General features: G+C 35.3%; 1 protein-coding gene across 8 annotated transcripts in view; it reads right to left on the bottom strand.

The window, feature by feature from the left end:
- Nucleotides 1-710: 710 nt before the first annotated feature.
- The window catches only part of LOC138707383 (ligand of Numb protein X 2-like), a 474351-nt gene continuing 463830 nt past the window's right edge, over nt 711-11231 (bottom strand). For all 8 annotated transcript variants that reach the window (XM_069836718.1, XM_069836720.1, XM_069836722.1 and 5 more), the window contains 2 exons: nt 5749-5907; nt 711-1126 (listed from right to left, as the gene is read on the bottom strand). In XM_069836718.1, coding sequence (XP_069692819.1) covers nt 991-1126; nt 5749-5907 — 295 coding nt within the window. In that variant the 3' untranslated portion in view covers nt 711-990. The remainder of the gene's footprint in view (nt 1127-5748; nt 5908-11231) is intronic.

Here is an 11231-nt window from a genome sequence, read left to right as displayed (position 1 = left end):
TTTCTTCTTTCCAATAGCCATCAGTGCAAGAGAACCTCATCATCTTAATTTTTACTACAGAACAGCAAACTTGGACTAGATTGCTAATCGCATGTTGTCAGAATAATATTGCCTGTTGCATATTGCTCTGGTGTGAGAGCTGCCTTAAGAAGACTAAATAAATTTTTATAGTTCTCTCCATCATTTTGTTTACATGAAATTTCGTATCTGCACTGAAATTCGTAGCATGTAAATAAAGAACAGGGCATGCATACAACTATTTGTCTTTCACAAACAATATTTTAACCACAGAATTTTGGAAATACGATAGCCTACATGCACGCACACACATCCCTCCCGCTCTCTCTCTTCCTTTCCTCCTTCCTCTCTCTCTCTCAATCAATCAATTAATCAATCACCCAATCAACCAATCTATCAATCGATTGATCGATCAAGGCTCTGGTGGTACATACACAAGAAGAAAGAAGAAAGCTCTAAAAAATCAGGTCAACATTCCAAATTTACAATGTCTGGATACACCACTGATTAATATATTAAATATTTTAACTTGATATTGAAGGCATATAAAAGATATGCACGTTGTACATTTGTAACTCTTATTTTAGGGAGTAACACAGCAGTGTTATTGCATTTTCTACCTGTAAAGAAACCGAAACTTTCAAACTTGTGGACAAGTGGCTAATGGAATTGTAATAAACTAATACAACATATACACTCAAAGTTTTATTTGAAGAATGGAGAACAAATACAGCCACCAAGGCATAATATTACAGATAACGGCACTTCATACAAGCTGCCACAATGGAGATTGGCACAGGAGTTTTCCTTTCAGTAATTTTAACAGTGAAAATTTGAAACCATACCTTTTTCTCTTGAAAACAATAAAAAAAATTTCACTATGTTCCTTTTCCTTTTGTCAGTTTATCAGTTCGCAGTCATATGAAAAAGTTCATCTGCACCAAAAATGTGAGGATGAGTAAGTTTCTTTATCTACAGTTCTGTCCCAAGCCAAGACACCACCTCTAGGGTCACTCTGCTGCCTGTTTGCTTCAGCATTGCCACAGCAGTCGAGTGCTTCACATTCTCTAAACTGTGTCCATCCACTGCCAGCAGTCGATCTCCACACCTGTCATTCAAGTAACATGAAACAGAACATACAAAAAATAACAAACGGTACATATAACAGCCACAATTAATTGGAAGGTGTGTATCTACGTAGATATTTTTCATTGATATATGACTGGAAACTAAAAAAACATTTATGATTCCCTGTTAATTACAGAACTCTTTACTATACTTCACTTATGCACCATTGAGAGAAAATGCTGGGACCCTGCACTTATTTTGCTGGCATTATCACCTTCATCTCATTCAGATGCTAGATAACCTTGATAGTTGATAAAGCGTCGTAAAAAACGCGCACGCACGCGCACACACATACACACACACACACACACCACCTATGCATATCAATTATTACGTTTCTGAAAAGAAAATCGATAAAATGAAATGTATGATTCTGAAATATAAAACAAAAGTCATACATACATTTATAAATAGGAATAAATAAGTGATCGGGAATAATCATATAAAGTAAAAATTAATTCATAATTGAGGGGTTCACAACCAGAGTGGACCAGGTCTATCTGGAATAGTTCTGAGATATTGAGTCAAAGTTCCTGGCTCACGCTTAGCAACCTTCACCTTCCATAGGAAATGCTGCCCTCTGTGGAGTAACAAATGAGTTATGGACTTTGTTTGTTATGGCAATGAATAAATCTAAGTTTTCTTCATCCGAGATTGTATTAATCTACAAACTGATCACTGGTGGACTTGGTCCACTCTGGTTGTGAGCCCCTCAATTATCCTACCCTGGCAAATATTCTGCAAAGGAATAGGGAATGCGTATTTTTTTCATTTATTTAAAACTGTAGGGATTTCATCAATTTAGGTTATGATAGTCTGAATATAAATAAAAAGTAGCGCAATTTTCATTATACAGTAAAAACACGTTCCATATGACTTTTCTTCTTAGAGATTTATCATGACACTCTTACAGTAAATTTTTCAGAAATTTCGACAACTAATACCAGAATTTCGGCTCATAATTGCATGTTTTTCCCACAAAGTTAGTATAACATTTCACTAAGCAAGATAAACAGAAGATTTCCACAAATTGTAGCATATTACTGATTTCAAAATAAATTGATATCTCGCCATAACATTTTTACTTTCTTTTTTTTATTAGAATGTGATCATTTTCCTGATCAGTACACCTTGTCATTTTGAAAATCTAAAACAAAACTAAATTTTAAGAGACTATTGTACCTAGGGACACTGATGGACCAGAGGTACACTACGATTATGTACAACAACTCGAAATTAATCGGAAAGGAGAGGAAAGGAACCGAAGGAACAACTTTAGTGGGCCACAGTAATGTGTACAGTACCTACACTGTCTCTGTATTATACACTGGGTCCACAGAAAATCTCCGTGATTATGGGCAGGTATAGCATCACTCTCAGTAGTAGTATGGTGACACCAGAAAGAGCAACTCAATTTTATACTGTATACCTCACTAATCTCTGATTGAGGTTGTGGCTGATATGTACATTTAACGGCAAAGAGAATGGGCCGACTCTTGGTCGATAGAAATGCTACGTTCTATCGCGCGGTTCACTCGTGTAAACGAACTGGACTTCAAGGCACTGCTGTGGTGACTCTTCATTGAAAGTCGTCCGTCTAGAATGTAGATACCTTACGAGCAATCTGTGGCCCAGTGGTAGGATGTTTGACATTCGTACCAGAGGTTGTGAGTTCGCCTCCCAGTATGGTAAAATTATTTTTTTTATTTTAGTTTTTAATTACTTTATTAGTTTAAATGTGAAATGACATTTGTTCATGAACTTCATTATGCCTGCCTTGTAAAAATATTATTGCACATCATTTGTGGACTATTAATAGGCGAGATCCAGCCTGAATAAAATAAAAATATTTGTTTCACATCCTAAAAAACCGGACGCATATCAAACATAAATAAATAATTAAATAAACAAAAAAACTATTTGTTAATAAATTGACAAAAAAAGGCCTGTGATGGGAACTAGTATCTCGTCCACAAACCGCCTGCGTCAACAACTGCCCTCATTCTGCGCGGCATGGAGTCCACAAGGTTATGGAACAGGTTAAATTCATGGTCACCTCCTTCCACGCATCTAGAACTCTGTCCCACAATTCGACAGTTGTCCGAACGGGTGGTTGTTCTGCCCAATTAGAGCGTAGGATCCGTTTGACTGTATACCACAAATTTTCAATCGGATTCATATCTGATCAGATTCATATCTGATGATTCATAAACCATCTTTGAATTCGGTTGGTGGTGTGTATCAGGTGATTATCCTGCTGGAAGAAAAGTGTTCCTTCTGGATATTGATCTCGGGCAGAAGGGATCATTATATTTGCCTAAATGTGTTCGTAGACTTCTGCTGTAAACCAACCGTGAATGCGTTCCAGAAGTCCTGCCCCATCGTATGACATCTACTCCTAACATGCGACGCTTACGTAACCCGACCTGTTAAGTCGTCCCATGAAGCGTTCATCATATCAGTGGCCATCCATACGATAAATTAGGGCAGGACTATCGTTGCAACTGGAGACAATTACCTCGTCAGAGAAAATGACATTTCTCCAATCAAAGTCCTGTCAGAGAGTAGCATACGCTAGAACGTCCACGCATGCTCCATCGTCAAATTTTCTCTTCTCACAGTTCGACGACACCATATGCTACGCTCTCTAAAACGTCTCCTCATGGTGTGTAGGAAACCTGGAAAGTTGGACGCCATCTTGAGTTGAAAGGCAGTTCTAAAGGGGTGGTTCTCAACGTCTCTCAGTAACATGGCATCCTCTTCCCTTCTAGAGATGCGCGGCCGACCAGGAATGGGATGATTCATAACTTCACCATTCTCAATAAAAAATTTAGCCCACCGCTTAGCAGTTCACAATGGGACTCCAATCTCTCTCACCGCCATCGATGCAGAATAACCTACGCAAACCAGGGTCTTGTTGACAGAGTTGTCTCTCTGCCATCTTTCATCGTAATGACGAGACAGAACGTTTTATTAACAGACAGGAGTATTGCTTGAAAGAGAGAGGGAGGTTTATTATTTATTAGAGTTTGGACATATTCTAAGAGATGTCGCGACATAAATATAGCTTTGCGAGACATATATTATATCAAATTTGTAATTTAAAAAAAAAGAAGATTGGGGAGATTCGAATCTTGAGCTACTACCATCTATTTGTTCAGTAGACCAAAGCCGTAACGACTTACGCTACTGTGACTGTTAATATCGTTTTGGCATAATACGTACCTTTCCTTTTCATATTCGCTTCGGGTGATTTTGTATTTATCAATTTTATTATTATTTCACTCTTCAGAGGCTCTGATGTATCTAGAATTAACTCTCCATTCGATTTCATAACATATTTTAGACTCTTAAACAAAATGCAGCAAATTTAAATGGTTTAATTATGTGTTACCTGGTGAACTACGGCTTTGACGAGACGAGCATGCGCAATGTTATGTATCTGGAACTTACGAAATTGTTGGCAGCCCATTCTTTTTGCCGTTAAGTGTACGTATTATAATATGAAGATCATATTAAATTTTTGTTTGAATTATAAAACAACACTGCTTCAGCATAAGATTATTGTTTCACTTATGTTATTTCAAATGTTGTGAAGATTTTTTCGTACCTATATACCTAATGAAAAGTTTAACGATTGAATTTAAATAAACAAGAATACGAAGTACTTAAGGGTAAAATGCATGTCTTTAAATGCAGTTCACACCCGTGCAGACTGTTTCCATAAGATTCAGGGAGGCGTTTTCGAAAATGTGATTTAAATCCACTCTAAATGAAATAGACTGATACATAAATAATCAATTGTTTGCATTTCAATTATTTTTTGCATTTTTGTTAGTGAAATTCTGAAATACAATTTTTTTTTCTGTCGTTTTCAAATTCCTGTAACTCCGTAATTATGAATGTGATCCCATTCATTGATTTACATTTTTTTGTTTCTCAGGAATTATCTCCATAAACTGGGGGAGAACTTCGTGAATTACTCTGTATATTTCACAAGGAAAACATTACTACGGAGACATCATGCCTGGTACGGTACTTAAACTGTGCGATGTGCATAGTATCAATGTGTACAAGCAACAGAAAAGGCAAAAAGGCATCAATTTGAACATTAGTTGTTTCCGTAATATTTACCGGTACTCCTATGAAAAAGTACCTGTACCTACGGGACATTCTATATTTCAAAGTGCATGTAGAGTTTGAACAATTTTCAGACAAGGTTACAGCTCAGCTATTAATTTTCTCTTTTAATTACTCTTTAAGAAATAACACTTCACTATCATGTATACATGCATAACCGGATACAGTGATCCAAAATTAAAAATAAATCATGTACAGAAAAGTGAAAATCTTGATATTGTAATGCAATCCTCAAGAGGTAGTAAACAAATCCAATAAGCAAAATTTCACTATTAATATTGCCACATAGTAAAAGAAGTACACTGAAAATGGCCGGAAGTTGTTTCATGTATGCAAGAGAGCAAGATACAATTTGCGTGGGGAATCAGTGTTTTTATATCATCAAGTGAAGTGTGCATTTCTATAACAAAATTAAATTCTATCACTAATTTATTTTCAATATAGATGTCACTGATCGATCACCTGAGTTTGCCATGTTTAGCTGCTGGAGAGTCTTGTACAACAAACAGTATGTGGATGGCTTCTGGTCCTCGGACAGGATCCTCCCCACCCACAATGCTGAAGCCGAGACTTGCGCCAGGACTTCGATGCAAAATCACAGTTTTGGGAAACTGAAGGCACCTGAGGAAAGAAGACAAAGTACTAGTAACTTTCTCTACTTTCTGCATTTTCAAAAACACATGGATCAACAACTGGCTTCCTTCTGACAAAAGCAATATACAGCAGAAACCAAATGACATGAAAATGTACAAGAACTTGCCGAGATACATTCAAACATTTCTGACAGAATATCTAAAACACATTCTAATACAAAGTAAACAACAAGAGTCTGTAACACATTGACCACATCTCGAATCTGGCTACTGGCAGATCAAAGTTACAAGAGACTGTAGCTGCATTTGTCTAGTTGCCTACTTTATTCCTGAATTAAAAATCGTAGGCTTTTTAATAGTTAAGAGGAACTAAATGAATTAATTTTATAGTGGCTATATCTGCCTATTTCCATGGTTAGTGCCTTTTCCTAACTCGATGCTCATTTAAGAGCCTATTCACACTTTCTGTGCTTGTTTCATTCTTTCGCCACTTCCTTTGTGAAGATAAAATTACATTACAACATTTGTTAATATAATAATAGGTTAAAAATTGTTAAACTAACAACTTCTAATTATGTACTGTATTAAACTTAAAAAGGTACTATACCTTTATGCTTAGTTTCGGCGTGATGTGCGCATTATTCAAGTCATCTTATACTAAGGTGACAGGATTTTCAAATTCTAAAACCAGAGCACCTCGCAAAAAGGGATAATAAATGAATGGTTAAATTCTTATATAAAATTACGTGAGAAATATAAATACACAATAAAAATAAACAGAATCGAGATAAAAACCACACACAAAAAAACATATTATACATATTAAAATCGACTGCATTTGTTGAATACATCAGTCCAGAACGGACTCAGTTGTACTGCTGTATCCTTCTGATTTTCATTACAAATTCCATCCGATCCTGTTGTTTTCTTTTTTTTTTTTTTGTCTTTCATCTTGAGGATGGCTGTTCTTATTTCCGCTATCCTTATCAGCTGTATGTCGTATGATTGTCGCGGTGATTAGGTTACTTCCGATGAGAAGAAGGGAAAAGTGTTTTCCCAAGATTCCATTGCGATCTCCATGACAGTGCTGATCAACTTCCTTCTAAGGGCAAGGGCAAGAAAGGACTCTGTTAGCGCCTTCTTAAGCTTAGAATTTTCCTTTACCTTCTAAGAAAATAGTTTCCTTGGTCTTTAGAATTTTTTTATATGCTTTCCTTTTCTGTGTAGACAGATTTAGATCTGTCTTGGAGATGTCTCTTCGTGCTATGTGCTTCTAGCATCAAACAAGGTTTGTTTGTCCTTTGTCTCTGGAGGATGAGTGATGATTGTATATAGTTTTCTATTCTTCTCAGAGCCGGATCTAGTTGGGCCTTTTTAAGAAGGGATGAAACTTCGTCAATTGCTTGTTTTCTGGTTTCCAGTTGTGTTTCTCCAGTTTTCTTGAGACTGTAGGGAACTTTTACTGCATTTTTGTTGGCTTCTCTGCTTTGTTAGTGTAATTATTGAATCTACTGGTAGATGTTTTCTTAGAATGATGGCTAATTGTCATGAGTCTTATGACGTCAGGCTACTATACCATGCGGAATGACACACTAGTCATTTAGCCATGACATATCTTCCAGCCCAATCAAAGTGCGTTGAAATACTGGCACTGCTTGCTCCTTCCATTGAATTGAACATGAGTGAAGTGAATGAGATATGATGCCAACACCAGCAGTGGCAACTGACTGACTATATTCCCAACTTTCCAATTCACATCACTTAAACATATTACTATGGCAAATCTAAATTTTGGCAAAATCCGGGACAAATTGGTGTCCCGAAATATCTTCAGAAAAATCAGGAAAATTGGTACACACCTTATCTCAGTGCTCATCAGCACTCACTGAAATGGGTAAAGGGTATTCAGAGCAACATCAAATGCACCGTCGTGCAGCCAGAAGCTACGGTGCACCATAGTGCATGCTCTGTGCTGCCTTATCTTGTACACAAGTACATGTCTACATGCAAACATTCCATAATAAGAATGTCTGAAACAACAAGATATGCAAATATAAACATAAGAAACAAATCATATCCTACATGTGTTGGTGATAGCCTATAGTTTAAAGCAGAGTTTAAGCCACACTCGCATTTGTCGCATTTTGCTGCTCAACTTCTAAAAATGCGACAAACTTTCAATGTAAATGTGCAAAAATGCGACAACCACATGGGCTGGAAATAACATCAGAAACGAAAACGATTATAGAGAAAATGAAATCAGAGATGTGTACGAACTATAACTAGTTTCGGAGAATCTATAGATTCATATCACATGTTAATGGAATGAAAGTACTGAGAATAGATGTTCAAGAATGGATTTCAAACAGTTGACACAATTCATTCATATATGTTTAGAAGTTAAGGGGGGAGGTACACCACTGGCCTGCAAAAATTTAGTGAAATTCATTTTTTTTAATCTTAGCTACTGTACATCAAGATGTATACTATAAAAGCTAAAGCTAAATGAACAAAACTTTTCATGCTTAATATACGGTACATATATTACACTTTATAAAGCACTTCAGAATATTAAAATAATTACCTGTAAAAATAATATCAAATTTGCATACATTTTTACAACAGTTAAGTATTTGCATAATAAAATATACAATTAATTAAATATCTGCATGATTATTTTACTGAAATCTATTAAATTCCTACATCAACAACATAGTCTAGGATCTTTTACATATTCCTTCAGGAAATATTTTTTCTTAACCAAAAATTTTAGAAAATTTAATATTTAAAAAAAAAATATATTTCTTGAAGGAATACGTAAAAGATCCTAGACTATGTTGTTGATGTAAGAATTTAATACATTTCAGTAAAATAATCATGCAGATATTTAATTAATTGTATATTTTATTATGTAAATTCTTTACAACTGTAAAAAATTATGCAAATTTGATATTATTTTTACAGGTAATTATTAGCTATTCTGAATAGTGTTTTATAAAGTGCAATGTATGTAGCTAGGCCTAAATTAAGCATGAAAAGTTATGTTCATTTAGCTTTCACAGTAGCCGAGGTGTGAAAAGAACAAATTTCGCTAAATTGTACATGTTCCCCTTAAATGAACAATTTCCTGTAATTCATTTAGTTATACAACAATTCAATTGCATGCTGTAGAATAGATCGTGAGAGACAATTTAGTTGCATGAATGTTGTTATATAACCATAGAAGTTGAAAAAGCGATGTAAAATAACCAATTACAAAAAATGTTGTTAAAACTGAAACTGAAAACCACGTTCCAGTAAAAAGAGTTAGCACTATGCTAACAATAAATCTTCAGGGACATACCCACAAAGAATCTGATTTCTCAAGTGCTTTCAATGTTTGGAGTGCTTATAAAAATAGATGTATTGTAATGTGATGTACATTCAGCAGTAATTGATTCTAAACGTAGGTCTAGAGAATGATAAGATGAATTGAAAGTAATAAAACGTCAAGTAGCAAATTATATATATTGTTTCTGTATGTCTTATCTTTCTGTACGATTTATTTACAATGCTACACAAGCTTTCGCAATTTGCACATGTATAATTTTTCATTTGCGCATTTTTGCGACATTTATTTATTTTCTAGCTTAAACCCTGGTTTAAAGCGTGTCACATAAACTTTGAAACAGTCATTCTTATTACAACTTATTGTACCTTTGTAATTATTTTCTTTTATCTCTTAACTGTTTATATATAGTGCTATTAAATCTACTTTACCAGTTTCTCGTTTAGTTACATAATCATAATTATAATTTCTTACTTTTAGTAAACTGCAGCACTGGGGTTAAGTTGACAACATTAACACATTCAACAGACTCTGGCATAGACCCGAACCTCTGTATGTCCTAAAAACAGCTTTCTCTGAATACCCTCACTCTCTTAAAATTGTTCAAGTTAATACTAAAAGCTTGATGAAAGTCATGCAATATTTTCACCTTTGAATACCCATGTTATACTAATATCTGAATTCTGGCTTAAAACGTCCTTAACTTCTGCTACTGTTCACCAGTTACACAGGCGAGGAGGTGGCATAGCAGCATATGTTAGGTCAGACCTAATGTTATTAGTAGAAATCAATCTATCTTATTTGTGTAGTCTACCAACCCCCTCACTTTATTGAAGCAGCTTTAGTCAATGTTCTTCCTAATTATGAACATGTTGTAATGATGGGTGACATCAAAATAAATCTCATTACAACTGAAGATTATTTTACTAGACAACTACTGACAATTTTCCAATCGTGTAAGTAATATGACTGTACTTCCCCTCAAACCGACACATAACACTCAGCATAGTGAATCACTACTTAACCTTATTCTATCTGTGTCAGTGTGCAGCTTCAGGAATACCAGGTCACAATATAATCCATCTCACATATTCTCTCATGCAGAGGTGGTGAAATAGGCTCGGGGCAAGTTACCTGGTTGAGGTTCTTTCCCTCAACCCAATACGAGCAAATGCTGGGTAACTTTCTGTGCCGGACCCCGGACTCATTTCACCGGCGTTATCACTTTCATTTCATTCAGACGCTAAATAACATGAGATGTTGATACAACATTGTAAAATAACCCAATAAAATAAATAATAAAAATATATTACTTATACATGTATACCGGTATATGCTTATATACTGTACCGACCATGTGTGGAATGTTCTAGTGCAAGTGGAGTAGTTCGTGCAGCTTATGACATCTAATTTAATTACTTTTGAAGCACTCACAGTAATCCGACACTCTGGTTAATCTGGCAAAGACATATTTAACTGTAAATAAAAGCATCATCTCTCTCTACAGAGCGTAGCTTGCATTAGTTTTGTCTTGCATTTAATAGGAAACATCCCGTGCGTCATTACGAAATCAATTTTTGAGGGTGTTTCCATGTTCCGATTTTTTATATGTTATCCAGGACGGATTCTTGAGTTGTAAACTGGTTAGAAACCTTCTGAAGCAATTTTGCCCAGGACAAAATGCAAATTGTCTGGACTAATTGTCAACTAAATTAATGATCAACCGTTAATGCACCTTTGTGCATAAGAAACAATCAGTTACACAATGATCTTCAGGTTCAATCAATAAAAAAATCTTTCCTATGATTTTTCCTGTGTTTACCCTTTGCTCCATGTACTAAATTCTTCAATCTTGGTCATGATTTAATTTCTTCTTTTCGCATCTGTAACAGAATGCCAGTACACACTTTCATCTTCAATTTTGCAAGTTTCTAATGAAACAGTTACTCTTGAATGGCTCATTCCTTCACACTTTTTCTTCTAGATGTTAAATACTTCAGCAAAGTCTCATTATTCAGAATCTA

This window comes from Periplaneta americana, chromosome 10 (assembly GCF_040183065.1).
Source record: "Periplaneta americana isolate PAMFEO1 chromosome 10, P.americana_PAMFEO1_priV1, whole genome shotgun sequence".
Taxonomy (NCBI): Eukaryota; Metazoa; Arthropoda; class Insecta; order Blattodea; family Blattidae; genus Periplaneta; species Periplaneta americana.
This window is presented reverse-complemented; position numbering and strand designations above follow the sequence as displayed.